At 46.1% G+C, this 27516-nt stretch overlaps 1 protein-coding gene across 1 annotated transcript in view; it reads right to left on the bottom strand.

The window, feature by feature from the left end:
* The window catches only part of GLDC (glycine decarboxylase), a 44809-nt gene extending 18046 nt beyond the window's left edge, over window positions 1-26763 (bottom strand). Inside the window, exons 1-6 of the mRNA XM_044272553.1 lie at window positions 26436-26763; window positions 25563-25641; window positions 10249-10384; window positions 2774-2938; window positions 2583-2660; window positions 178-325 (exon numbers count right to left, since the gene is read on the bottom strand). Coding sequence (XP_044128488.1) covers window positions 178-325; window positions 2583-2660; window positions 2774-2938; window positions 10249-10384; window positions 25563-25641; window positions 26436-26702 — 873 coding nt within the window. The 5' untranslated portion in view covers window positions 26703-26763. The remainder of the gene's footprint in view (window positions 1-177; window positions 326-2582; window positions 2661-2773; window positions 2939-10248; window positions 10385-25562; window positions 25642-26435) is intronic.
* Window positions 26764-27516: the final 753 nt, after the last annotated feature.

Below are 27516 nucleotides of genomic sequence, written 5' to 3'. Positions count from 1 at the left end.
AATAGTGTAGTATAATGCTGATCAACCTAGAATTCTATCTGTGAGAAATATGTTTTGAAGTAAGAAAAGCTTTGTACTTTATATTTATCCCAAATGTATTTTAGGTATGGAACATACATGACCCCACCACACTGACTATCCAGAAAACTAAATGGTCTCTGTACATGTTCCTCCTACCCCATTTTGGTGAGCTCTGTCAACCAGCAGGGTGAAATCTTCTATTTTTCCATCAGTGTCTGGATACTGATACAAGACACCACTGACATCTTTTCCACTGAAATCCATCTCGTGGGGCAACAGAAGCTCTGTAGTGACACCAATATAACTAAAAGGGAATTAAAGAGCTATGAAGCAGCAAAAGTCAGAATGTTAAATCACACTGATCATGATCTATTAGTGGGTTCAGTACAACAGTTTCAATCACTATTTTTACAGCTTTTTTTTCTATAAAATAAAAAGTGGCAAATGATCAGCCATTCACCCTGTAGTTTTAGCCGACCACAGATATTTTTTTAACCCTGAACCATCACATTTGACAAACAGAACTCTGCCATTATCAATTACAAATGCTGATTTCACCTTAAATTAATTTTACATCAATGCTTACATTAATTTAGCGAATTCAGGGCCGTTTCTACAGCCAGGCGAAGAGCACATCACTTAGGACCTTTCTGTCCAGAGGCAGCAGGAGCGGAGATGAGCACTTCCCATTGTGGAAGCGCTCATCTCCATATTCATTTGTATCACCGTCCTCAGGACAGGGATACAGATGAATGGTGCGGAGGAGCAAGGTAGAGTAGTCTCCCTTGCCCGTCCCCGATAGGCGGCAGAACGTCACCTGGCCTGTAGCCTGAGTGGGTTTTGTTTGGGAAGGCAGGTATTTTCCTCCCAACATGGGCAGCTGGGCTGATTTCCAGCAGGTGAGCTCAAATACCGGACCGGAGTTTAAGTGCCGGTCCAGGTTTTGGCAGCACCTGGGCTCAGAATCAAGGTCTCCGTTTTGGGATCTGAGGCATGGTGCCGTGCTAGAGGGCTGAGAGCCGCATGCAGGGGAAAACAGGCCCCCTAAAGCCTGTTGTGGACGCTGAAAGAACCTGCTAACAAGGTGACTGTTTTGTTCTTTGGACTGCCTTTGTGTGAACGAACACTAAGACTAGAAAAATGTTGCTTTACTTTTGCCTGGTGTGTGAATAAACACTGAAGTTTTGTTTCAGACTTTACCTCTGTTCTGTGTCCGCTTACCCTGCCTACCACCTCACAGGGGGAGAGAAGCGTTATGGGGCAGTCTATAGGGGCATTTTATACTGGCACATTATGGAGGACACTACAGGGCATCTTCTGGGGGCACTATAGGAGTATTTCATACTGGCACAAATTCTAGGAGCACTATGGGCACCTAAGCTCAACTGGGGTCCACTGTTTTTTCTAGTGGCATACAGTACGGGTCATTAAAACACATGAGGGTACTCTGGGGGCACCAAGATGTTTTTTATTTACTGACAAACAGGGCATTTTTTTTACTGGTGCACATTAAGAGAATTATTACTACCAGGGGCATTATGGTGGACCATTACAACTGGGTGACTATGGGAGCATTATTGCTGTAATTCTGGGACACAATTACTGTTGAGGCACTGTAGGAGCACTATTACTGCTAAGTGCACTCTGGTACAGAATTACTATTGTTGGGATTTTAGGGAGCACTATTACTGGGGGGCACCCTAGCTTAGCACAGTTATTTTTGGGGGACATTATGGTTACACTATTAGTGTCAGGGGCACCGTTTGCAGTTATGTTAGAGCATTGTGTTCCAATAATTATTGAAGGGGGCACCATCTGTGTGACTAGCATTTTCAGGGGGTTTATCAGTTTATGCAGTATAGTTTTGGGGGTGCATGATGAGATGTTGAGCAGGTGGGAAGATGATGGAAAAGTAGGAAACTAAGATCTGTCAAACTCTGCAGAGAAGAAATGGCGTCACTGTATGCAAGAGGTATGAGGACCTGTATTAGGCTACTTTCACAACTACGTTGCGATTCACAATCTGCTTTTATGATATTCGCCCTGTTGGTAAATTTCCCTAGAAACTGCCGTGATAAAAAATCCCCTGGAAAGTCCATTTATTTTTTTAGTTCAGTGCTATGGCCAGTCTTCACAGCCCTGTAAATATGGTCTAAATATTTATTCAATTAAGGAGTCGGTGTCTTTAAAATTTAAAGGGCATCTGTCACCAGAATCACCATTAAACCTCAAACTATTGTCTTCTAGCACTTACTACCCCCTTTCCAGTTGCGCTTTTCTTTCCTTGCTGCTTGGATTCTCTCGGAAAAAAAATAATCCAACTTTATTCCTTATGCAAATGAGCTAACAGCAGAGAGCCCCGCCCACCCTTGCCTTCAGGGTCACTGACAAATCTCACCGCGATCTTCCAACAGAGGATGAAACGGTCACTCACTGAGCATGCGCCAAGCCTAAACATTTGAGGCTGATGCTTTAAGTTCCGAACACTGCCTGCACCTCCACTCTTCCGGTTCAACTGAGGAATCGACCACAAATGTTTCACTTTCTCAAGCTATACTTACTTGGCTCTTGTCTGCACCACAGCGATGGTCTGAGGATGGCATCTGCTGTCCACATAGAACTTCCTTCTCTTGTTTTGCCTATAGAAAGTACACAGAAAAGAGAAATCTTAGTGACAATATTGCCACTAACTGGGGCAGCCCCTCCTTAGAGGCACAGTGGATAGCAGCAAAATACAAATGAGGCTTCTGACCTGTGACACAACTGCATTGCTTCAGCTGCAGCCGTTCCTTCATCTAATAAGGATGCATTGGCCACATCCATCCCAGTGATATCACACACCATGGTCTGATAATTCAGTAAGCTCTCAAGTCTCCCCTGGGACACTTCTGGTTGATATGGAGTATACTGTGTTACCCTATAATAAGAAGGCAAGAGTTAAACAAAACTGTTTAGCAACATGTCATGGTAGAACATTAGGTCTTACAAAAGGTGATCACAGTTGTGATAGGAGGCCTTGTCTAAATAAAAAGGTTCACATTGCTTTTATTCTGACAAACAAGAGAACATTTGCTTAGGGTCAAAAGACATGTTTTTACTAAACTGTCTCCTGATGATTGTTGTACTGTGAAATGTACTAAGTGAGAAAGTCAAGTGATCTTGATTTATAAATTGGGTCTAAATATTTTGATCCCTCAAAGCTGAAGTCATTAGTTTTCTCCTCACGTTGCTGGAATTTATTGTCTCAGTTTCCAAGGAGACTGGATTCCAATTGGCATTTTTGGAGTGGCTTCTAACAGAGCCTCTGCTCTTAAATTTAACACTTTCCTAGCAGCATACTTCGCATTTTGTGACAAAATTGCCATGGGAGTTTTCTGAAAACAAAACCACACACCCTTTAAGATTTGAGTAATGATTAGTGTTGGTTGAGCACCAAAGTGCTTGGGTGCTCGAATAAGACACCTCAGTATGGCTCAGGTGCTCTATAGAACACCATGGAAATCAATCAATGGGAGAACCCGAGCATTAAACCAGGCACCCCCTGCTCTGAAGAGGGGAGGGTGTCTGGTTCATAGGAAAAAAGGTCAGAAGTTGATGGAAACACTACTGAAATGGTTCGGGAACAGCATGGGGAGGATGTCTAGATGCATCTTGGACTCCCAGGTCATCCCTGGGAACGATGTTGTCCGAGTAGTACACCACTTTTACAGACTGACAATGCACACAAAAACGAAGATAACAATTTTCCTCTAAAATCTATTTTGTTAGGAAACATTTCCTGTATATTTACTTTTATATAAAGTGCAAGTGCTGCCAAAAATTACAAGGAAGAGTCACTCAGATACAACTTGTATAATCACATAAAGGAAGACCTCATTTCACATTGAGTGTAGGAGTCCCACTACCTGAACAATTGTATCACAAATGCTATGCACCAAGTGAAAGGGCTGCCAAAAAAGTTACAAGAAACTGGCACTCCAATACACATAAAGGAGGGCATCATCTACACCATGGATGTCAAACTCATGGCCCTCCAGATGTTGCAAAACTACAACTCCCATCATTCCCTGATAGCTGTAGTATGCCCAGGCATGATGGGAGTTGTAGTTTTGCAACAGCTGGAGGGCCACGAGTTTGACATCCCTGATCTACACCCTTGAAAAATTATGATTGATTGATGGCCTGCTGGTGACCATTTAAAACATTATGGGCGAGGGCAGCCTAATAAGCATGTTAATATGATGGAGGAGTAGGAGGATGAGATTAAACCATATACCCTTTTTAGTAGTGGAAGGGGTACATGGGAATACAGTGTATTCAATACACCATGAAAGCCACATTTACGCTGGGTTCAGACCTGAGCGGTCGGGATGGAGCACGCGATTGTATGCGCGTTTACAATCGCGGCTCCGGAACAAGCGAACGCCCATTGTCACCCATTCCCGGAAGTCTATGTACGGGAACGCGCGACAAAACGCCCCAAAGAAGCTCCTGTACTTCTTGGGGCGTCGGGCGTTTTACAGAGCGATCGTACGCGCTGTAAAACGGCTCAGGTGAGAGCCATTCCCATAGGGAATCATTGGTTCTTGCCTGTTGAGCGTTTTACAGAGCGTAGGAACGCGCTGTAAAACGCTCAGGTCTGAGCCCAGCCTTAGAGTGCCTTCATGTTCAGATGCTTTCCTCTGATGGAGTAGAGAAGTCAGTGGCAATCCAGGCCTTGTTCATTTTTATAAGAGTCAACCGGTCAGCATTTTCAGTTGACAGGCAGATGCACTTAACAGTTATGCCTCAGCAGCACTAAATACACACTGACAAATTGCTGGCGGCAGGGCAAGCCAGTACCTCTAAGGTTTAGAGTGCCAGTTCGTGCCATGTGTCCAGCTTGGACACCCAATAAATGTAAGGCACAGAGGTAACACTGACAGTCTGCAATGTACTACTTCATCTTCCAAAATGTTTCCCTCCTTGTGACACTAGGCTGCACATCAGGTTGAGGGTGCTGGCGGGGTGTCATAAAACTGTCCCAAGCCTTCGCGAGTGTTGCCCTGCCTCTGTTGGAACTGCTGCGCGTTCCCCTCGTATCCCCTCCTCGGTTGGCAAAGGGACTACGTACTCTGCAGCCAGTGCTGTCACCTGGAAATTTTAGAAGCAATTTTTCCCCACAAAAGACCTTCTGGTATTGCACCATTTTGCTTGTCCTCTCCACCACAGTAATGAGAGATGAGTTCTTTGTAGAGGGAGGGGGGTGGGGATGTCGAGAAGGGTGAAAAACCAGTAACCAGTCTTGTCCAAAATGTGTACAACATGAGGGTCACAGGAAAGGCAGCCTAACAAAGTCAGCCATGTCTTGACTGTTGGGACTGGCACACTTTGCTGTCCTCATCAGGAGGATGACTCAATCTCCTCATCCTCATCTTCTACCCATCCATGCTAAACAGATGGAATAAAAATTCCATGGGTACTACCCTCTGTAGCAGAGGCAACAGTTTCCTGCTCATCCTCCAATTCGCATTGAGAAGACAAACTGAGTGTGGTCTGGCTATCACCCTGTGTACCGTCTTCCCCATTTCCACATGCAATGAGTCTGCGTTAATTGTGAACAGCGAGGGTTTAGACACCGAAGTGGGATTGTTACGCTGATAATAGCGTTATCGCCGCTCATCATCTAGGATTCCTCAAAGTTGCACAAAACCTCAGAGGTCAGACATCCATGCCCACTCGTTGCTTGTGAACAGCGGAAGCTGACTGGAAAGGCAACGACCATGTTGCAGCTGGTATTCCTCTACTGCCCTCTGCTGCTCACAAAGCCTGGTCAACATGTAGAACGTTCCAGTGTGTGCTCACGTCGCACAACAGTCTGAGCTGGCAATTGCAAGCGCTGCTGCAGCGTTGCCAGACCGGCAGAAGCTGTCGATGACTTCACCAGTAGCTAATTGGGGTAGGTTTTGAGAAACTGCTGAACCACTAGGTTGAACACATGGGCTAGGCATGGGATGTGTCCGAGCTTGCTGAGCTCCAAAGCCGCCAAGTCACGGCCAATATCAGACACAACCATGCCTGGTTCTAGGTTGAGTGGCGAGAGCCACAGCTCAGTCGGGTCCCTTATCCCCTGCCACAGCTCTGTGGAGGTGTGCTGTTTGTCATCTAAGAATATCAGTTAAAGCACGACTTGTTGCCGCTTCCCCATTGCAGTGCTACACTACTTCCAGCTACTGACTGATGGCTCACTGGTGCTGCAAGAGGATAATTCAGGAGGTGGAAGTGGAGGAGAAGGGAGGGGTTGCAGCCACTAACATAGGTGGTGGCGGAAACCCTGATGAAAGTAGGGCCTCCAATCCTTGGCGTCTGTAGCGCCTATGCCATCCCAGGGTACGACTCGCTCACAGCCTCCACAACATTCACCGAGTGTGCCGTCAGGGAAATGCAGCGTCCCTGGCCAAAAGCACTTGTCCACGTGTCAGTCGTTAAGTGGACCTTCCCAATAACTGCGTTGGTCAGGGCATGGGTGATGTTACAGGACACATGCTGGTGTAAGGCTGGGACTGCACACAGCGAAAATTATTGGCAGCAGGGGACAGTAACGCGGGACGGCCACCACCATCAGGCTGCGGAAAGCCTCAGTGTCCACAAGCCTAAATGGCAACATTTCCAGGGCCAGCAATTTGGAAAACTGCGCATTCAGTGCTACGGTCTGTGGGTGGGTAGCTGGGTATTTGCGCTTTCGTGCAAAGGCCTGGGTTATAGACATCTGTACACTGCGCTGGGACACAGTCTTAGAGTCTCACCACACTGCACTGCTGTGTCCTAGGAGGGCACTGAGGAAGAAATAGGGCTCTATTTCGAAACGTGTCTGGGATTGATGGGATATTCATAAAGAGTCCGAAATTTTAAGCATGGCCATACAACATTGAAAAGATACCAAGGAAATTACTTTCTGAAACGAACTAAAGCAAACAGACTGGTGGTCGACTTTATTAATGGCTAGCTACTGATCGCAATCTATGATCACAAGATCAAAGCTTCACTGCGATTTTTTGCCTTATTGAAGAGTCTGTATTATACGAAAGAAAAAGCAACAGCTCATCTCGCGATAATTGAAGCGATCTTACAGAGATCTGATTTTATGATGTCAGTAAGCAACTACACTCTGCCGTTTGCATTGGATTGAAGCGACACCGAGTTAAGCGCCCTTACATGTGGGACACCACAGAGTTGCGCAGTAAATAGTGAGCATCATACTCCTCATACTATTAGACTGTTTGCTATTGATTTTGCATAAGTACGGGACATTATCCATTTTCTCCAATAACCTGCATCCTATGGACTTGATACACGAGATAGTCCACCCATTATCATATCCATCCCACCATTACGTGTTTGTATGCTTTTATATTTTAATAAATTTCACTATTCTACTCTATTGGTTCTTTGCGTGAACCCACATGTTTGAGTGCCGGTCCAATACTATTAAATAAAAAATAAAAAACACTGAATTAATGTCAGATTTTTAGTATGCGCAAACGTTACACAGGAGATGTAGCGCAAGTACAACTGCGCTGAATATCAGATATTTAGGCTGCGCAAATGTAAAATAAAAAGATGTAGCAGAGGTTGTGTCATTATAAGCTGCACTAACAATTGCACGCAAGTTGCGCTAAAATATTGCAGCCAGATACAAAAATGGTCCTTAAAAAGGACGTTTGGGTCTCTAACAAGCTTTTTCACTAAATTACCATTTCACTCCCTACACCATCTGTCCCTTCTTCAGCACAGCTCTCCCTGACCAAGACTGAGCACCCGATGATGCATTCCGGCCAGCCAATCACTTTAATTCCAGTAGCCAACATGGCTACATCATTACAGTGAGTGCCAGTACCTCCACACATGTATTGTCTGCATAGCAGCCAAACGTGCGGGGAGGAGACTTAAGCATCGCACTCAAGCGCAGAGCATCGTGATGCTAGAGTAAAATTAGTGTTCAGCAGAGCATGCTCACCCAACACTAGTAATGATATTCCTAAAAACAATTCTCGATCTAGTATTGAATCTCGAAACTTTGTCCTGCAACATGATGCAGCTTTAACCTGTCTCCTCTGTCAGCTTTTCCATGCAGGAGGACCAGAGTGAAGCTAGATCTCACAAATACACTGGAGAGTCAACACCCACAGATCGTACAGACAGGCAGTGCAAGTCAGGAGAGTTAGGCCACTTAGATTCAGCAAGAATGCAGATGTGTGTCAGGAGATCAGCATAAACGCATTGGATAAATACATTCAGAACAGATCCAGTTGTATTGTCTCCAAAATGAACAAGACAGAACCGGCAAACGATTTTAAGTCCATGTTTCCCGGATCAGTTTGTGTGTCCCAAAAAAAAAAAAAAAAAAAAAAAAAAAAAAAAAAAAAAAAAAAAGCATCCGGCACCATTGATTTACATTGCGTTTCATGCATCTGTCTTGCAGCGGTTGTGTCCAACATGGGAACGCAACAAAACAGAAGGGATTCTGGTGCACTCAGTTCCAGTTTGTTCAGCTTTATCCCCATTTACGATGAATGCGTTTTCCTCCGGTTTTGAGCTCTCGAAACCAGAAAAGAAAACCGCAGATGTGAAAAGTAGCCCAATATAACTGCAGCAACTACTTAGATGAACATTTGGCCAAGATAGCATATTATATCCCCACTAATGACAGATGCCCGAGATCAGGTTGCATGTTACTATTGGTTGAATGTAGTAGGCAAAGCTTAACCAAAATTCTGCAAAACCCCATCAAGCATCAGAAAAGAAAAAAAAGTTCAAAAAAAAAAAAAAAAAAAATGTGGGGTTTACTTTCTCAAATTCCCTAGCCTAAATGGGTGAACATTTCAGTTTGTTAACCATCCGAAGACCAGCTGCAGAACACGCTTGCTTTTAGCGGGAAGAATCAGGTTATCAAAAGGCATTTTAGGGAATTGTTACTTATGCAGTTTCACATTCTCAAAATTAGTATACTTATGTAAGGCTCCAGAGGCATGCCCATGGTTTCCATATTTATTGTATACAACGCGGTTATAGTTGATATTGACTTGTGGAAATTTTCCAGAGTAAATACAGACTGAAGGAAAGAACACACTTAAAAGGGGTTGTCCGGGATCAAATAGATTGTTAAAGACATAATAAGACATGATATCTTACCATGTCTAGCTGATTCAAGGGTGCCTGTTGCGTTTCTGTATATTTAGCACTTCTCCAGCGCTCCTATGGTCCCCCACTGAATATTGACATGTTTGTGTACATCTGCGGCAACTTCCTGACGCACTGCCTTGTGGGTCCCACAAGGCAGCACACCATCGCGGCGTCTGGGCTGTCAGATCAGTCTCCACTCCTCTGTGCATCCTGCCCCCTCATTGATATTCTGCCTACTGCCCGCATATCCCTCCTCTCCATCTTTATAGCTGTGCAATGCACAGGGCATTACATATCCCTGATGTTACCTCCTACAAATCTCCCTCCCGGCACACGGCATAATAATCTTGTGTGCCGTGACATCACCGGACCAGAGGGGTGTTACTTGCCGCCTACTACCTGCGCTCTGAATAATCTTAGTCGGTGCCAGTGACGTCACTGGGCTCCTTGCGAATCGGAGGAGTCTTCGCTCTCCACAAAGGGGGCCGGTACGTAACTAAGGCTACTTTCATGCGTTTTGGGCGGATTAGTCATGGATCTGCAAAAACAGATCCGTTACAATTCAACCACATTCATCCATCATGAACAGATCCGTTTGTATTATCTAACAGCCAAGACGGATCAGTCATGAACTCCATTGAAAGTCAATGGGGGACGGATCAGTTTTCTATTGTGCCAGAGAAAACTGATCTGTCCCTATTGACTTACATTGTGTGCCAGGACGGATCCGTTTGGCTCCGTTTTTTCAAGCGGACACCAAAAAGCTGCAGGCAGCGTTTTGGCGTCAGCCTCCAAAGCGGAATGGAGACTGAACTGATGCATTAGCGGATCCTTTTCCATTCAGAATGCATTAGGGCAAAACTGATCCCATGACGGATCTCCCAAATGGAAAGCCAAAAACACCAGTATGAAAGTAGCCGAACTTGTAGAGAAACCACACTTATGGCGCAGAATTTAGATATTAGAAAATGGGGCATCATGAAACTACTAAAGCAGGCATGTCCTCTAAGTACGAGTAATGAGCTGACATGACAAACGTGAAAGGGTGGAAAGGAACACACTTACCAGCCTGAATTTTCCAGCAAATTTCTCAAAATGGCTTGGGGCACTGAACAGTTATAGTACCCCATGCCAATGTAGGACCTCCAAATCTTGTTTTTTGATGCAATGTCATGTATAGTTTCAAGAATTTCATTTTCACCTGGATGTAAACAAAAAAAGAAATAATTGAGTAGGTCAATAGCCATTTACTATATTAAAAGGGGTTCTCTGTGGATTTTAATTCAACATCAGATCGGTGTGGGTGCCAGGTATCAGACCCCTGCCATTCAGCTATATAAAGGGAGGGTGCATGCAGTGTGCACGTGCCATCTCATCTCTCCATTATAGGTTCTCTGTGCAGCCTACACTCCTCAAAATCATTGATGGAAATCATTTATTAAACACTAACCAAACACTGACTGAGATCAACCCCTTAAAGACGATTTTTTTGGTTTTGCCTCCCCATGTTCCAAGAGCCATAATTTGATTTTATCCCCCCCCCCCCCCATTCACATAGGCATACAAGGATTAACCTTTGTCAGACAAATTGTATATAGTTAATGTAGGTCTTTTATTGGAAAAGCGGTGGGGGTGATTTGAATTATTTTTTTTTACCAGTAAGTGTTTCTTGTTTTGACATTACGGCGTTCACCGAGATAAAAATTACAATACATCCTTAGGCCTCATGCATGCGGACGTTGTTTGGGTCCGCATCCGAGCCGCCATGTCACTTCAATGGGTCCACAGAAGATGTGGACAGCACTCAGTGTGCTGTCCGCATTCGTTGCGTGGCCCCGCAAAAAAAAAAAAAAAAAAAAAAACACACACACACACACACACACACACACACACACACAACACACACCACACGTCCTATTCTTGTCTTCTCTTTGCGGACAATAGGCATTTATATTGAAGGCTGTCCATGCCGTTCCGCTCGGACGCCATCTGTGTTTTGAGGATCCGCGACTTGAGGACCGCAAAACACACCACGGTTGTGTGCATGCTGCCTTATTCTGTGGGTAATACAATTACAGCAATACCAGATTTGTATAGTTTGTTTTACTACTTAAAAAATGAAAAACTTATTTAAAAAAACCCACACATCTTTCCATTTCTATTATCTGACAGGTCATAACTTTAAATTTCCATTCACAGAGCTATATGAGGGCTTGTTTTTGGCAGAACTGTAGTTTTTATTAGTACTATACCGATTTCAAGTCTGCTTCAGAAGTTGCATGTTATCCTCCAGTGAAGTCAATGGAGAATGGCTAAAATAGCTTGTGGCCTTTCACATGGCCAAAAACATTGTTCACAGAGTGAGACCCACCTACTGATCCGCTACTGTTTGTTGCAAGGATATTTAAAGAGTACCTTTCACCGCTCCTCACATGCCCGTTTTAATAGTTTTATGCAACCCATGTAATAATTCTGGAGCATCTATTCTTATGGCTCTATATTGTGCCATTCCTCTATTATTCCTAGTACTAAAAGTTATGAATGAATTCCTAGCAGTCTGCAGTAAGGGTACAGAGGGGAGGCCCCATTTTCAGTCTGTGCAGGTACACTCCCCAACTGGTTACCTCCCTCTGTACCCTTACTGCAGACTGCTAGGAATTCATTCATAACTTCTAGTAGAAATAGCACAACATACAGACATAACAATTCTGGAGTATCTTATTACATGGGAAATGTATATAGCTATTAAAACAGGCAGGAGCGGTGACAGATCCTCTTTAAGGGTCCTTTACATAGGCAAAGAATCGGCCAGATAATCGTTAAGAAGTCTTTATAGAAATGCTCGTTAGCGATTATAGGGTGGTGCAAGGTGCATGTTCATCAGGTAATTGCTGGCAGCACACCCTGCTACCGGTTATGTATGGGGGCGAGCGATTGCTCCTCTTCATACTGTGGCAATAGCAGTCTCCTCCACTGATCAGCAGGCACCAAGAAGGAACGCTTACTACTGACAATCGCCTGCTGAATTGTCCCGTGCAAAGGGACCTTTATATTTATTCTTAGCCCAATTTCTCACTACAGCTTAACAGGGTTCTGGAGCTTTTTCTTACTAATGACCTATCCTCTGGAGAAATGGTAGGCAGAGGTCCGACACTCCGAGCCCTCGCCAATGAGCTGACCAGTGCTGCTGCCTTGTCAAACAGCTGATCAGCGGGGGTCCCCGAGTGTCAGACCCCCACTGATCAGATCCTGATCTATCCAGAGGATAGATCACTAAGAAAAAGCTACAGAACCCCAGCAAGGAATGGCCTGCCGGATTGCGCTGCATTCTGACACCATTAACTAATGGGGACCGAAGGAGATTGGCCAGTATGCTGAGAATTGGCCGGACGAAGACTGCTGAAGCTAGTCTCAGTGGTCCTTTCCCTTTATAACCTATAATGTAATATTACTTGTTAGTGTACTGAGCAAGTTATTTAAAGGGGTATTCCCATCTTGGACATTGGGCCCATATCCTAGCGATATGCCTCCAATGTCTGATTGGGGCGGGCCCCACAGCTATACTTAGCAAAGAGCTTGCAAAGTTCTGGAGGGTACACCCCGCATGTGCAGCCGTCTGCCATTCAGCCCATAGAAGTGAATGGAGTGGTGGCAGCACTTACACAGCACCCTATTCATTTTAATGGTACTTCCAAAAACATCCAAGTGTTCCGCTCAAATGGAGGGCAGCCTGGTGTGCGGCTACCCTCTGGCACTTTGTGCGCTCAGTTGTAAGTGTAGGTGCAGGTCCCAGGGTGAGACCCGCACCTATCAGACATTGGGGTCATATCCTAGTGATATTCACTTAACATCCAAGATACGGATACCCTTCAATGCATAAAAATCCTTATTACTCCACGTCAGGTGGCCACCACTGCAGCAAAACGGCATTTGTTTTACCACATCTAAAAGCAGATTGCAGTGCAATGAGCAGGTTCATAGAGAACACACCAGCGGAGATAACGTGGACAGGAAAAGATACGGCCGGAAAAAGCAGGATACATTTAGCACAGTTCAATGTCAACAGGTATACGATTCCACAACATAGCTGAGAACTTCCATTTACAGTATGCACTTATCTACAGCACAAAGTAACAAGGGCAACCCTCTTAGTATCCATAGGTTCAAGCTAACCGCCACTTTATAACCCCTTTAGGACCAAGCCATTTTTCCACTTAGGATACTTTCACACTTCTGTTTTCCAGTAACTATTGTGATCCAGCAGAGGAAACAAAAAAAAAAAAAAAAAAAACAAGTGTAAGTCAATGGTAACAGATGGGGGCCTAAAAATAAAGATCCGTTTTTTTGCGCTTACATTTTTTTAAATTCTATTTACTGAACATGATTATGGGGGGGTTCAGCCATCTTGCCCAAGCCGTTAAAAGCATAAAATAAATAGATACTCTACTGTAGCCACATGGGCCATAGAGTCAAGGTCTATGGGACAGCTCTCTAAAGCGTGCTCTTGCCTGTGTAGAGGTCCTTTTACAAGAAAAGATCAGACAAAGTAAAAATAAAAGCCATCTGTTTGCATACGGATTTTCGGATCCAGCAGGCAGTTCTGGCAACAGAACTCTACAACAACTCTAGTGTGAATGTTCCCTTACCCAAGCCATTCCGAGATTGTTCTCATGACATTAAGCTGAACCATGAGCAAGAAGGACTAGTAACATACTCGGTCCCATCTGGAGAACCCTGTAATAATTTCAATGTCTGTTTTTACAGTATTTGGGGGGGGGGGGGGGGGGGGGGGGTTGCTTAATGTTGTGATTCATCCTCCACCCCCATAGGTGCCTGGTCTTGTGCTATTAAACATTGGCACAGTAGACTTGTTCAATGCAAGACTCTTGCACAAGAAAGAACCTGTATGCGGAGTTTCGCCATGCTTTTTACTGGAATCGCCACATTATCTGACTCCGTACCTGATTATTTGTGCCATGAAAATATTTCTTGTTAAAGAGCTGCAACCACCTTTGTCGTGGAGTTTGCGACATCCTAACAGGGCATCTGCTAAACCCCCTTTGTAATGCTTCTATTCAAGAGTTCTTGAAATAACCTCGCCAGTCCTTAAGTGAAAATAAAAATTCACCAAATTCTACAGAACAAATGTCAAGAAAATGTTTATTTTCTCCATCATCTATTTCTGAAGTTCTAAATAACCAGCTGTAAGGCCTAGTCTTACCACTTCTGTATACACATTTACTTCCAGCATCTGTTTAATGGCATGAGCAGGGTTAAAATTCACAGACACGTTTTCTGTACTAGGTTGTGCTGGTTGGGTGGCAGACAAAGGTCTCTCCTCCAGTTTAGACTGGTTCCATCAGAAATACAAAAAACAATCCATATAGATTATATAAGACAAGTTGCTGTGGAACCATTTCTGTTTAGATTTACACACATTAAAGCACTAAATACACATAGTAACCAGAAAAATCTATTATTTTACCAGTTTGCGTAGTATAGCTGCCATGGTAAGAACCTGGGTATCATGAGCTCTAGATTCCACATTACTACTGGCCCAAAAAAAATAAAAAAATAAAAATATAATTATATATATATATATATATATATATATATATATATATATATATATATATATTAAAATCTATGGGATGCACCTACTTTATTAATAGGTCCTCTTGACAAATAAGGCACATCTCTGGACCTGTGTACACCAGAAACTTAAAGACCTGTCACCCCTCCAGACAGGTCTATTTTATTAACTACTTGCGCCGCCCCCCCCCCCCATGTAAGAATTCTGGAGCATCTATCAAAACTATGGTGTGCCATACATCTGTTATTGCTACTAGAAGTTACAAATGAATTGCCAGCAGCTTGCAGTAAAGGCCCTTTCACACGGGCGAGTTCTCCGCGCGGGTGCAATGCGTGAGGTGAACGCATTGCGCCTGCACTGTATTCGGACCCATTCACTTCAATGGGGGATGTGCAGATGAGTGGAGATTGCAACGCACAAGTGATGCGTGACGTGAAAAATTGCAGCATGTTCTATATTCAGCGTTTTCATGCAAAGCAGGCCCCATAGAACTGAATGGGGCTGCGTGAAAAACACATTGATTATTTTCCTTTATAACCATGACTTTAATCAATTTACTAACATCTCCTAGCAACCATGCGTGGGAAAAAAAAAAAAAAAAAAAAAAAAAAACACATAGCATCCTCACTTGCTTGCGATTATTTTCCCTTAATGTTATAAGGGAAAATTAAATCTAGACAACACCGAACCCATACTTCAGTGAAGAAGTTAGGGTCTGGGTACCACATTCAGCTTTTTTTCACGCGTGTGAAAAATGCATTGCACTTTGGGGGGGGGGGGGGGGGGGCGCAGAAAACAAAAAACAAAAAGAAGAAGTTCATGCTGAGAGGCAGCCGGAATAAAGCTACAATGACATTTCAATGGGGCCGGAGCAGACCTCCAGCAGCACACGTGCCCTAGTGGCCGCACGGATCCGGCAGGCTGTTCACCTGCCAGTACAGCCTGCTGCTATTCTGAAACTAGCCCAAGCCACTTCTCACCATTTTAGAAAAGTGCCAAGTCAGTTAATCTGAAACCCCTTCTCATTTTAACCAGTTTGCCTACACTGACTAATAGGGAGGGATAATGCCAGTCTTTGGTGGCATAAGACTCCTTGTTGCACCTACTTCAAGCTTCTAAGTTTCCTAGGTAGAGAACATCGCTGGAGGGTTGTCCCATTAAGAAAGTTTATCCCCCACTTCTCCGCACAGCAGAGGCCATGCTGGGGGGACTGTAGCGAGCTGGAACAGTTCATGGAGATTCCTGCTGACACCCTTATCTGCTGTATAGGTGGGGGTGGGGATGCTGACTGTCAGAGCCCCAATGTCAAAGGATGGAAAATATATATATATATATATATATATATATATATATATATATATATATATATATATATATATATATATATATATATATATATATATATATTATACATACATGCAGTGCCGGGCAGGTAGTTTGTGCAGGCAGCTTAGCCCTGCGGGCAAGTAGCAGGGCTGACTGATCCGTTTGAAACGGCTCAGCTTAGGCTACTTTCACACTTGCGCTTGATCGGATCCGTTCTGAACGGATCCAATCATATTAATGCAGACGGAGGCTCCGTTCAGTACGGATCCGTCTGCATTAATAACTTTAAAAAATTTCGCAAGTGCGCAAGTAGCCTGCGCGGATCCGTTCAGACTTTCAATGTAAAGTCAATGGGGGACGGATCCGCTTGAAGATTGAGCCATATGGTGACATCTTCAAGCGGATCCGTTCCCATTGACTTACATTGTAAGTCTGAACGGATCCGCACGCCTCCGCACGGCCAGGCGGACACGAGCGGAGCGGAGGCTGAACGCCGCCAGACTGATGCAGTCTGAGCGGATCCGCATCCATTCAGACTGCATCAGGGCTGGACGGAGGCGTTCGGGTCCGCTCGTGAGCTCCTTCAAACGGAGCTCACGAGCGGACAGCCGAACGCTAGTGTGAAAGTAGCCTCAGTCACACAGACAATGCAGAGACGCTGGCAGCAGGGAGGGACGGGGAGGAGCGTAAAATGATCTTAGAGTGGAAGCTGGCTCCTGCCAGCCCCTCCCCTCCCACCAACCAATCACCGACCAGAGCTGAGGGGGCAGGGCAAGCACACTAGCAGCTCTGAGTCACACAGGGGAGTCTAAGAATAGAAATGAATGGAATGAGTCACAAGTTAAAAGAATCTAAAGATCCGACTTAGTTTGTGACTCATTCGATTCTTTGAGTTAAAAGAGCAGTGAGTCAGACTCGGCCCTGAGTCAGAGTGTAGAACAGTTCACACTGAGGCTGTGGCTGCTTTTGTTGCAGCAGTGATAAGATTAAGGGATAGGAGAAGTGACAGATGACACAAGAGTTTAGATTACAGGTTGAATTAAATTAACCCTTTAGGATCAAATTGGCTTGTCAGGAGATATATGTTAAAGGCATCTCATTCAGTTAAGCAGCTATATAGCTAAGGGTGGGTTCACATCACTTCACTTGGTTCATTGTACTAATATCAGTGTCAGACTGTTGTCACTGTGGGTAACAATGCACATTGCACACCACAGTGACAGCTTCTGACTCCTGTCCTGAGTCCTCCTGTCCAGCGTCAGCCTCAGCTTCCCTTCACTATCCCTATAATAAATCACTCTTCCTGATCCTGACTCACTCATTACTAATTAGAGAGCTGAAGAGCCGACTGCACTGAGTCAGCAGCAGCAAGTGATTGTGAATCGACTGTATAGCGCATGCGCACCGGCACCTAGAGTCTTCGGTTCACTTGCGAGTCAGCTCTGCAGTCAGTGACTCAGCAAGTGAACCGAAGATCCGATTCATGAATCGGTTCATTTGAATGAGCTGATTCAAATGAACCGATTCACCTAAAAGATCCGAACTTCCCATCACTAGTTATCAGCGCTCCTGTGCAGGCCGGAAGTCGGGCGCCACGGGCCGGAAGTCAGCTCCCAGCAGAGGCACACGTTAGTCAGCGGCTGTAGTAGGAGCTCCTGACATGGTGGCAGCCCGTGCCGTGATAGATAGCCCAGCAGGTAGTGTGTGTGGTGACTGCTCTGGGTCAGCTATGCTCTGCTGTCAGGCTGCCGCTCTGCTTCTTCTCCCTGGCATTGAGGTGTCAATAGGAGTGCTGTCAGGTTCCAACTTCCAGCCACTCACCCTCCATGAATAGGGGGGGGGGGGGGGGGACTTCCCCATACTGGCATGTACATTAAAGGGATTCACTGGCCCAGTATGGCATGTACATTAAAGGGATTCACTTAAATATGGTTTTGATTTAAAATTACTTTTTGTATCAGGACAAGTAGATTGTCATGAGGGACAAGTAGATTGAGACCCCGCTTTAGTCCTTCGACAAGTAGTTTTTTTTTAAATTTACACTAATATATATATATATATATATATATATATATATATATATATATATATATTATATATCCGATGCTTCTATAGACCTTCCACTAGCAGAGTACACAGATTGCGAGCCCCATTGGCGACAGGTATTCATCTAGCAGTACGTCACTATGTGCCTGAACCTTTATATCTACAGAGGGGTGGTTTTGTGACTGAGATTATCCTCCTGTGGAACCTCGTTGTTTGGCATCACCAAAAAGCTGTTGTATCCTATCCTGATCAAGGCTTTCAAATTACAGCCAAGTGAGGCAGCGTGACACCTTCTTTGAACAAGCTTACAGACGGCATGATTTTAAATAAAAATAAAAAAAACTGCGAATAATATTGACATCTAAATAGCCATTTCTGATGCAGAAAAATTAAATTAAAAAAAAAAACTGTAAAAACTAGACACAAAAGGCACCTTTTGATAAGTGAAGATGTGTCATCATTAACCGATGTGGTAAGCTCCTGGTTCAGACTCGCTGTGCTCTGCATCCCACTGATGTCATCCTGAGCCAGCCAGATTGAACTGGTCACAAACTAAGCTACATAGGTTTAAAGTTTGCACTCCAGCTGCAATGCGCTTCCTATACAATTACACGGGAGAGGAATGAGCAGCGGGGGACAAGTCTGATGGGGGAAGACAGCAGGAAGCGACAATTAGCCCGAAGTAACACGTCTCAGCTATTTAAAGGGAGGCCAAAATGAAAACAAACTACTTTATCGTTACTACGTAAATCAAGGGGACCACACTTGTAATCATCTATAAGAAATACAATAATTAGGAGCGGCTATGGTACTCACTGCTGATCTCGCCGAGTACCTATATCAATATACTGACAATGTTTGATATTAGAAGCAGCATATGATCCTCTCTGCTGATCCTGCTGGGTACCTGTACTAACACTGTTGCTCCTACGTAAATTTGGTATCCTAAGTGAGGGTACCGGGTTGGGATGCAGACTATAGTATCCTTTTGTAAATACTGCCTTCACCCTCAGCATGAACCAGTACCTGCCTTTCACCACTGACTAACAATTTTTTATATATACAGTACAGACCAAAAGTTTGGACACACGTTCTCATTCAAAGAGTTTTCTTTATTTTCATGACTGACAATTGTAGATTCACACTGAAGGCATCAAAACTATGAATTAACACATGTGGAATTATATACATAACAAAAAAGTGTGAAACAACTGAAAATATGTCATATTCTAGGTTCTTCAAAAGTAGCTTTAAATACTGCTTTGCACACTCTTGGCATTCTCTTGATGAGCTTCAAGAGGTAGTCACCTGAAATGGTTTTCACTTCACAGGTGTGCCCTGTCAGGTTTAATAAGTGGGATTTCTTGCCTTACAAATGGGGTTGGGACCATCAGTTGCGTTGTGGAGAAGTTAGGTGGATACACAGCTGATAGTCCTACTGAATAGACTGTTAGAATTTGTATTATGGCAAGAAAAAGCAGCTAAGTAAAGAAAAACGAGTGGCCATCATTACTTCAAGAAATGAAGGTCAGTCAGTCCGAAAAATTGGGAAAACTTTGAAAGTGTCCCCAAGTGCAGTCACAAAAACCATCAAGCGCTACAAAGAAACTGCCTCACATGCGGACCGCCCCAGGAAAGGAAGACCAAGAATTACATCTGCTGCGGAGGATAAATTCATCCGAGTCACCAGCCTCAGAAATCGCAGGTTAACAGCAGCTCAGATTAGAGACCAGGTCAATGCCACACAGAGTTCTAGCAGCAGACACATCTCTAGAACAACTGTTAAGAGGAGACTGTGTGAATCAGGCCTTCATGGTAGAATATCTGCTAGGAAACCACTGCTAAGGACAGGCAACAAGCAGAAGAGACTTGTTTGGGCTAAAGAACACAAGGAATGGACATTAGACCAGTGGAAATCTGTGCTTTGGTCTGATGAGTCCAAATTTGAGATCTTTGGTTCCAACCCCCGTGTCTTTGTGCGACGCAGAAAAGGTGAACGGATGGACTCTACATGCCTGGTTCCCACCGTGAAGCATGGAGGAGGTGTGATGGTGCTTGGCTGGTGACACTGTTGGGGATTTATTCAAAATTGAAGGCATACTGAACCAGCATGGCTACCACAGCATCTTGCAGCGGCATGCTATTCCATCATTATTTTTCAACAGGACAATGACCCCAAACACACCTCCAGGCTGTGTAAGGGCTATTTGACCATGAAGGAGAGTGATGGGGTGCTGCGCCAGATGACCTGGCCTCCACAGTCACTGGACCTGGACCCAATTGAGGTGGTTTGGAGTGAACTGGACCGCAGAGTGAAGGTAAGTGCCAAGCATCTCTGGGAACTCCTTCAAGACTGTTGGAAGACCATTTCAGGCGACTACCTCTTGAAGCTCATCAAGAGAATGCCAAGAGTGTGCAAAGCAGTAGTCAAAGCAAAAGGTGGCTACTTTGAAGAACCTAGAATATGACATATTTTCAGTTTCACACTTTTTTGTTATATTTATAATTCCACATGTGTTAATTCATAGTTTTGATGCCTTCAGCCTATTACACATTAGTGTTGTCTTTTACTACTGGCTGCAGTTAAACCCTGGCCCAACGTGTTTCTGGTTAAAGAACCTGATCAGGAGCCCCATCACCATCTGCCAGTGTTGCCTAGTGCTGGGAGCGCTGCTACATGTGAGCGGTGGCATGCTCACTTTTATGTTTGTCTGTCTGTAGTGATATAGGCAACACTGGCAGATCCAGTGATGGGGCTCCTGATGAGGTTATTTAACCAGAAACACGTTGAGCCAGGGTTTAACTGCAGGCAGTAGTAAAAGTTTCATGCAAGACAATTTTCCCAGGGACCGGGTGAGGAGGGGGCTTTTATTATTTTTTTCTGTTACAGCACTCAGAGGATTTTTTTTTCTATATTTTGATACTTTGACGTTTGACGTGGCAATATGCTTATTTAGAAAGGGAGTGATTTATACTTATTTTTTTATATAACCATTTCCCCTTTAGGGGCTAGAACCTGGGATCTTTTAATCCCTTGTCCTATTCACCTTAATAGAGCTCTAGTAGGGTGAATAGGACCTGACACTTTCCCTGCTGCCCTGTGCATAGTACACACGGCAGCAGGGAGACTACCATGGCAGCTAGGGCTTCAGTAGCGTCCTGGCTGCCGTGGTAACCGATCGGATACCCAGGATTACACTGCTGGGTATCCGATCAGAACTGCCACTGATGGTGAGGAGAGGACCCTGTGGCCACTGCTACCAGTGATTTTAATACTGCACCACCAATCATAATTAACCTTTAATACAGATACAGGAGGCAGGTGCAGCAGAATCACATAGTCGGCACCTGACCTCTGAAAGGGAGCTGGAATCAGCGGCAGTTAACCCCTCAGATGCCGCATCCACCTCCTGTATGTGTAAGAGGACCTTTCATGGGTCCATATTTTATTAACCAAGTAGCAGGACATGTAGAGCAGCTCCCAATGATCTACCTGCACTTATTTCTGGGTGCCGCTCCGTTCGCCCACTGTGGCCCCAGTTACCGTCTCCCGCGCTGTATGCCAAGTAGCAGCATCAGAACACCAGGGAGGAGACATCAGCTTCCCTGGCTGTAGCACTGGTCAATCACAACGCAGAGCGTCACAGCCAGGGAGAGTTTTTTTTTTTCCTCCCTGGCTGTGATGCTCTGCGATCGGACAGCACTACAGCCAGGGAGAAGGAACGCCCAGGGAGGGAAGCAGATTTATCCTCCCTGGTGTTCCGATGCTGTTACTTAGCATGCAGTGCGGGAGAATGTAACGGGGGCCACAGCAGCACAATGGAGCGGCGCCCAGGAATATTAAGTGCAGGGAGATTACTGGGTGCCACTCTACATGTCCTGTTAGGTAAAAAAGGCCAGACCCATGAAAGGTCCTCTGGTTAATCATTGCTGGCACAGTGGCCACAGTCCCTCCCCTCCTCCGCCCACTATTCCCCCTCCCCTCCTCCATTGGTGGCAGTGGCTGGCCGGAATCACACTAGGAAGGAACGCTCTCCTTCCTTCCTGCTGTACTTCCGCGCTGTGTGTGTGTGATGTGCGCCTCAAGAGAGCAGAAACGCCAGGCGCATGCACTCCTCTGTATTGCCGCAGCCCGGTAAACAATCTTCCAGGGCCCGGTCCTGGGGACTGCTGCACGAAAAACAGTGACAATGTATGCAAACTGAAGACACAAAGGATTGCGAGCTCAAAACAATCACTGCCATCTCCATTGTTGATGGTGGAGATAGACATCAGATTGATTAGCTCAGCACATGGTTCACTAGGTAGTTAAGATTTAGGGATAAACATACATGACCAATTGGCCTCCCCCTCACCAGACTCTACTCTCTCCAATCTATCATGAACTCAGAAGCCAGACTCACCTATCTGTCTAACCACTAGGCTGACTCCTCCCTTCCTGTCCCAGTCATTGCACTGGTTGCTGTACAGGATTCAATGTAAACTTCTCATTCTTACCCACAAAGCTCTCCACAGTGCTGCTCCCTCTACATCTCTTCCCTCTTTTCTGTCTACCATCTTACCCATACGCTCTATTCAGCTAATGAATAATGACCAACAACCACCGTAATCCAAACCTCTCACTCCAGTCTCCAAGACGTCTCCTGAGCTGCACCAATTCTCTGGAACCACTTACCCCAAGCCATTAGGTTATTTCACATCATCCAGTTATAGACGCTCCAAAAAACACATTTGTAGGGTGGACTACTGCATTCCCTAATCTCATTCTTCTCCATTCCACTTCAAACTTATCCTTCAAAGTCTGAGCCATCATTCAGCTATAGCCGCCACAGAAGCTCTAAAGATATTGGCTGCTGACTTCTCATACAGCTTGATATTGTTGAAGTGATAACATCTACTCTATTGTGTAGAGATAGCTGGACCATCTCCTCAGATTGTAAGCTCTTGTGAGAAGGTCCCTTGTTCCTCTTGTTGCCATGTTATTTATGACTCTGGTTGTACATGAATCCCTGATTGTAAAGCTTATTATGAACACAATGGATCGTACCAAGTCCTTCAACCAAAGCACATAAGAATACACTAGGAGGTTGTGACAGTATCAAAAAGAAGGCCATCCTTAAAAACAATTATATCTGCATTTTGTAACGAGCCCCAGCAACTATACAGCAATAGAAAAGTCCATAAATACCAGAAGAAAGGGAGGGGGGACGCTACTGGGTACAAGCTATGCTGAGGACATTCAGTACAGAAACCAGCTAAACAAAAGGATTTACAGTCCGAAACTCAATAATACGTCAGCAGGAACAAACAAAGCACTGTCAGTGGTCACTTGACCTAATACTATTTAGCCACATAGCTGGATTAATTGCTAAGCAACTGTTATCTTACGTGGGAGAAGGACCAGAGACAGCACTTCATTTAAGAAAAGATCTTCACCTCAGTAGAAGATGAGTCCTTCATGAATAGTGTGTTCTAATGCTACGATATGAAACGTACAGAGGATAACTGTCTGATCAGATCGGGTCCAAGCCAATCATAAGAATCATTCTGAGCTCAGAAGCCCAGCAGGTGGTCCTACCATCTCTGTATGCAAACTCATACAGGGGAGGCCATCAAGACCAAGGCCACAAACAAAAATATGTGCATGAGCCCTAAAGGATATGACAGGTTCCCTTTAATGAGGTTTTCCAGGTGTTTTATTGATGTCCAATCCTTAGGTGATCTGTGGGGGTCCAACACCACCCCACTAATCAGCTCTTTTAAGAGGCCATTGGATAGCAGCTCAGCCCCATTAGCATGAATGGGACTGAGCTGTGACAGGCCATGTGACCAAACAGCATGATGTCACTGACCTAGGAATAGGCCACAGTATTCACTGGAGGTCTCCGCTCCTTCACACACACCTGATCAGTAGGGGTGGCTGGGTGACCGACCACCAGTCAGATACTGATGGACCATCCTGTAAATAGGTCATCAGTAAGAAGAACACAACCACTTATCATGCAGTTAAAAGATGAAGTGTCACAGCAGAACAGATATATGGACGGAACAGCAACAATTCAGACTCGCCCCTTCTCAGCATGGCAGCGGCTTTAAGCTGCTGCTCGGTGACCCTCAGCGCTGGCTCTCACTGAAATGAATGGGAAGCAGAAAGGACGCACCTGCCGGTGAGTTTTCAGTGAAATTTTAGAGTGGTGGTCTGGTCCAAAATTCTGCCATGATGAGTGAGTGACCCCCCCCCCCCCCCACCATGGATGCCATGATGAGTGAGTGACCCCCCCCCCCCCCACCATGGATGCCATGATGAGTGAGTGACCCCCCCCCCCCCCACCATGGATGCCATGATGAGTGAGTGACCCCCCCCCCCCCCCACCATGGATGCCATGATGAGTGAGTGACCCCCCCCCCCCACCATGGATGCCATGATGAGTGAGTGACCCCCCCCCCCCCACCATGGATGCCATGATGAGTGAGTGACCCCCCCCCCCCACCATGGATGCCATGATGAGTGAGTGACCCCCCCCCCCCCCCACCATGGATGCCATGATGAGTGAGTGACCCCCCCCCCACCACCATGGATGCCATGATGAGTGAGTGACCCCCCCCCCCACCACCATGGATGCCATGATGAGTGAGTGACCCCCCCCCCCACCACCATGGATGCCATGATGAGTGAGTGACCCCCCCCCCCCCCACCATGGATGCCATGATGAGTGAGTGACCCCCCCCCCCCCACCACCACCATGGATGCCATGATGAGTGAGTGACCCCCCCCCCCCCACCATGGATGCCATGATGAGTGAGTGACCCCCCCCCACCATGGATGCCATGATGATGATGATGAGTGACCCCTCCCACCAAGGATGCCATGATGATGATGAGTGACCCCTCCCACCAAGGATGCCATGATGATGATGATGAGTGACCCCTCCCACCAAGGATGCCATGATGATGATGAGTGACCCCTCCCACCAAGGATGCCATGATGATGATGAGTGACCCCTCCCACCAAGGATGCCATGATGATGATGATGATGATGAGTGACCCCTCCCACCAAGGATGCCATGATGATGAGTGAGTGACACCCCCCTTCCCCCACCAAGGATGCCATGATGAGTGAGTGACACCCCCCTTCCCCCAAGGATGCCATGATGATGAGTGAGTGACACCCCCCCCCACCAAGGATGCCATGATGATGAGTGAGTGACACCCCCCCCCCCCACCAAGGATGCCATGATGATGAGTGAGTGACACCCCCCCCCCCCACCAAGGATGCCATGATGATGAGTGAGTGACAACCCCCCCCCCCCCCTCCCATTTGTAATTCAAGGGGATACTATGCAAATTCAGCAAGGTCTTTGACAAGGGATGTAGAAAAAAATTATGAGATGTGGGCACCAGGTTTTAACTTACAGACTTGGTCATCCATTTTCAAGGGTCTTAACAGTCGAATGCTTGCTGGGACTGTCTGATCAATCAGCTCATCAATGCTCTAATAGGAAGAAAATAATAATAATAATAATAATAATAATAATAATAATAATTCGTCGAATAACTGGAAAAACTGCACAGATGAAACTGAAGATGTATACCCACAGGGTGCCAAGGGAGGGGCCAATTGTAGAGAAGCCTGTAGAGCATGCACTGGTGACTGGATTCCCTCTGTATACCCACAGGGTACCAAGGGAGGGGTCAATGGTAGAGAAGCCTGTAGGGCATGCACTGGTGACTGGAGTCCCTCGTTATACCCACAGGGTGCCAAGGGAAGGGTCAATGGTAGAGAAGCCTGTAGGGCATGCACTGGTGACTGGAGTCCCTCGTTATACCCACAGGGTGCCAAGGGAAGGGTCAATGGTAGAGAAGCCTGTAGGGCATGCACTGGTGACTGGATTCCCTCTGTATACCCACAGGGTGCCAAGGGATGGGTCAATGGTAGAGAAGCCTGTAGGGCATGCACTGGTGACTGGATTCCCTCTGTATACCCACAGGGTGCCAAGGGAGGGGTCAATGGTAGAGAAGCCTGCAGGGCATGCACTGGTGACTGGATTCCCTCTGTATACAGTAGCCTCAGGACTGAACATTCCTCCTATGGAAGCACAGCATCCAGAACTGCCTGGATAGAACCAGTTTAAAGCGAATGAGGCTGGAGAGGGATGTGTGACATCACAGGATGCCACGATAGGGTTAACCCTAATCAAGAGCTTAGGATGGATAACACCTTGTCTATTAGGAGCAGACTGAGGTGGCTGATACCAGCGAACACCCTCCACAGAAGAAGCCACTCACCTCCAGTCCCAGGGCTTGGAGCATCTCCCTCTTCTCCTTGTCTCCGGGTCCGATGTGCCTCTCGGAGAAGTCATCGTGCCGGGGAAAGAGCAGCTCAATCTGCCTCCGGGAGCCGGGGGATGAGGACGCCGCTGGCACCCGGCTACTGCTGCTCCTGGTTGCCCCTTGGATGAGATGCCAGGCGGCTCTCCTGTGGCACCCAAGCGCTCTGCCCTGCAGCTTCACCGAGCGGCACAGCAGCCCCCAGGATCTCGCGCAGCTCTGCATGGTGTGTGCACTGGCTGAGCGGAGCGCCTCCTCACACTTCAGAAGAAAGTTGCAGTGTGTCGATCACCTGCGCATCACTTTGTACTGATGTACCAGCCGCACATGGCCACGCCCCCTCGCTATGTCCGTCCTCGCCAATCAGCTTGGCGGCAGCAGCTGACGTGGAGCCAAGCCCCCGTTACCGGAGTGGTGCGAGCTGGAAAGTGCGTGGCTTGCAGAACGCCCGTCCGGCGAGCACGTGCTGCGGCCGCCGCTGATATAACACCCGTCTACTCCCACTGCCCCATAGGACGGGAGGACCAACTCCCCGCACCGGACTCTGCTCCTCTCCTCCCAGCAGCCAGTGTGTGCTCCACATGGCTGGTCTGTGCCAGAGCACTCTTATACTTTCCTCAGAAGCCACCTGACCCCACACAAAGGGCGAGCAGTCAGTGTGTACTCCACATGGCTGGTCTGTGCCTCAGCACTCTTATACTTTCCTCAGAAGACACCCCACACAAAGGACGAGCAGTCAGTGTGTGCTCCACATGGCTGGTCTGTGCCTCAGCACTCTTATACTTTCCTCAGAAGCCACCCCACACAAAGGGCGAGCAGTCAGTGTGTGCTCCACATGGCTGGTCTGTGCCTCAGCACTCTTATACTTTCCTCAGAAGACACCCCACACAAAGGGCGAGCAGTCAGTGTGTGCTCCACATGGCTGGTCTGTGCCTCAGCACTCTTATACTTTCCTCAGAAGACACCCCACACAAAGGGCGAGCAGTCAGTGTGTGCTCCACATGGCTGGTCTGTGCCTCAGCACTCATACTTTCCTCAG

The sequence above is a fragment of the Bufo gargarizans genome, chromosome 1 (assembly GCF_014858855.1).
Source record: "Bufo gargarizans isolate SCDJY-AF-19 chromosome 1, ASM1485885v1, whole genome shotgun sequence".
In the NCBI taxonomy this organism is placed as follows: Eukaryota; Metazoa; Chordata; class Amphibia; order Anura; family Bufonidae; genus Bufo; species Bufo gargarizans.
The sequence above is the reverse complement of the archived record's forward strand: the minus strand, read 5'-3'. Positions and strand labels throughout refer to the sequence as shown.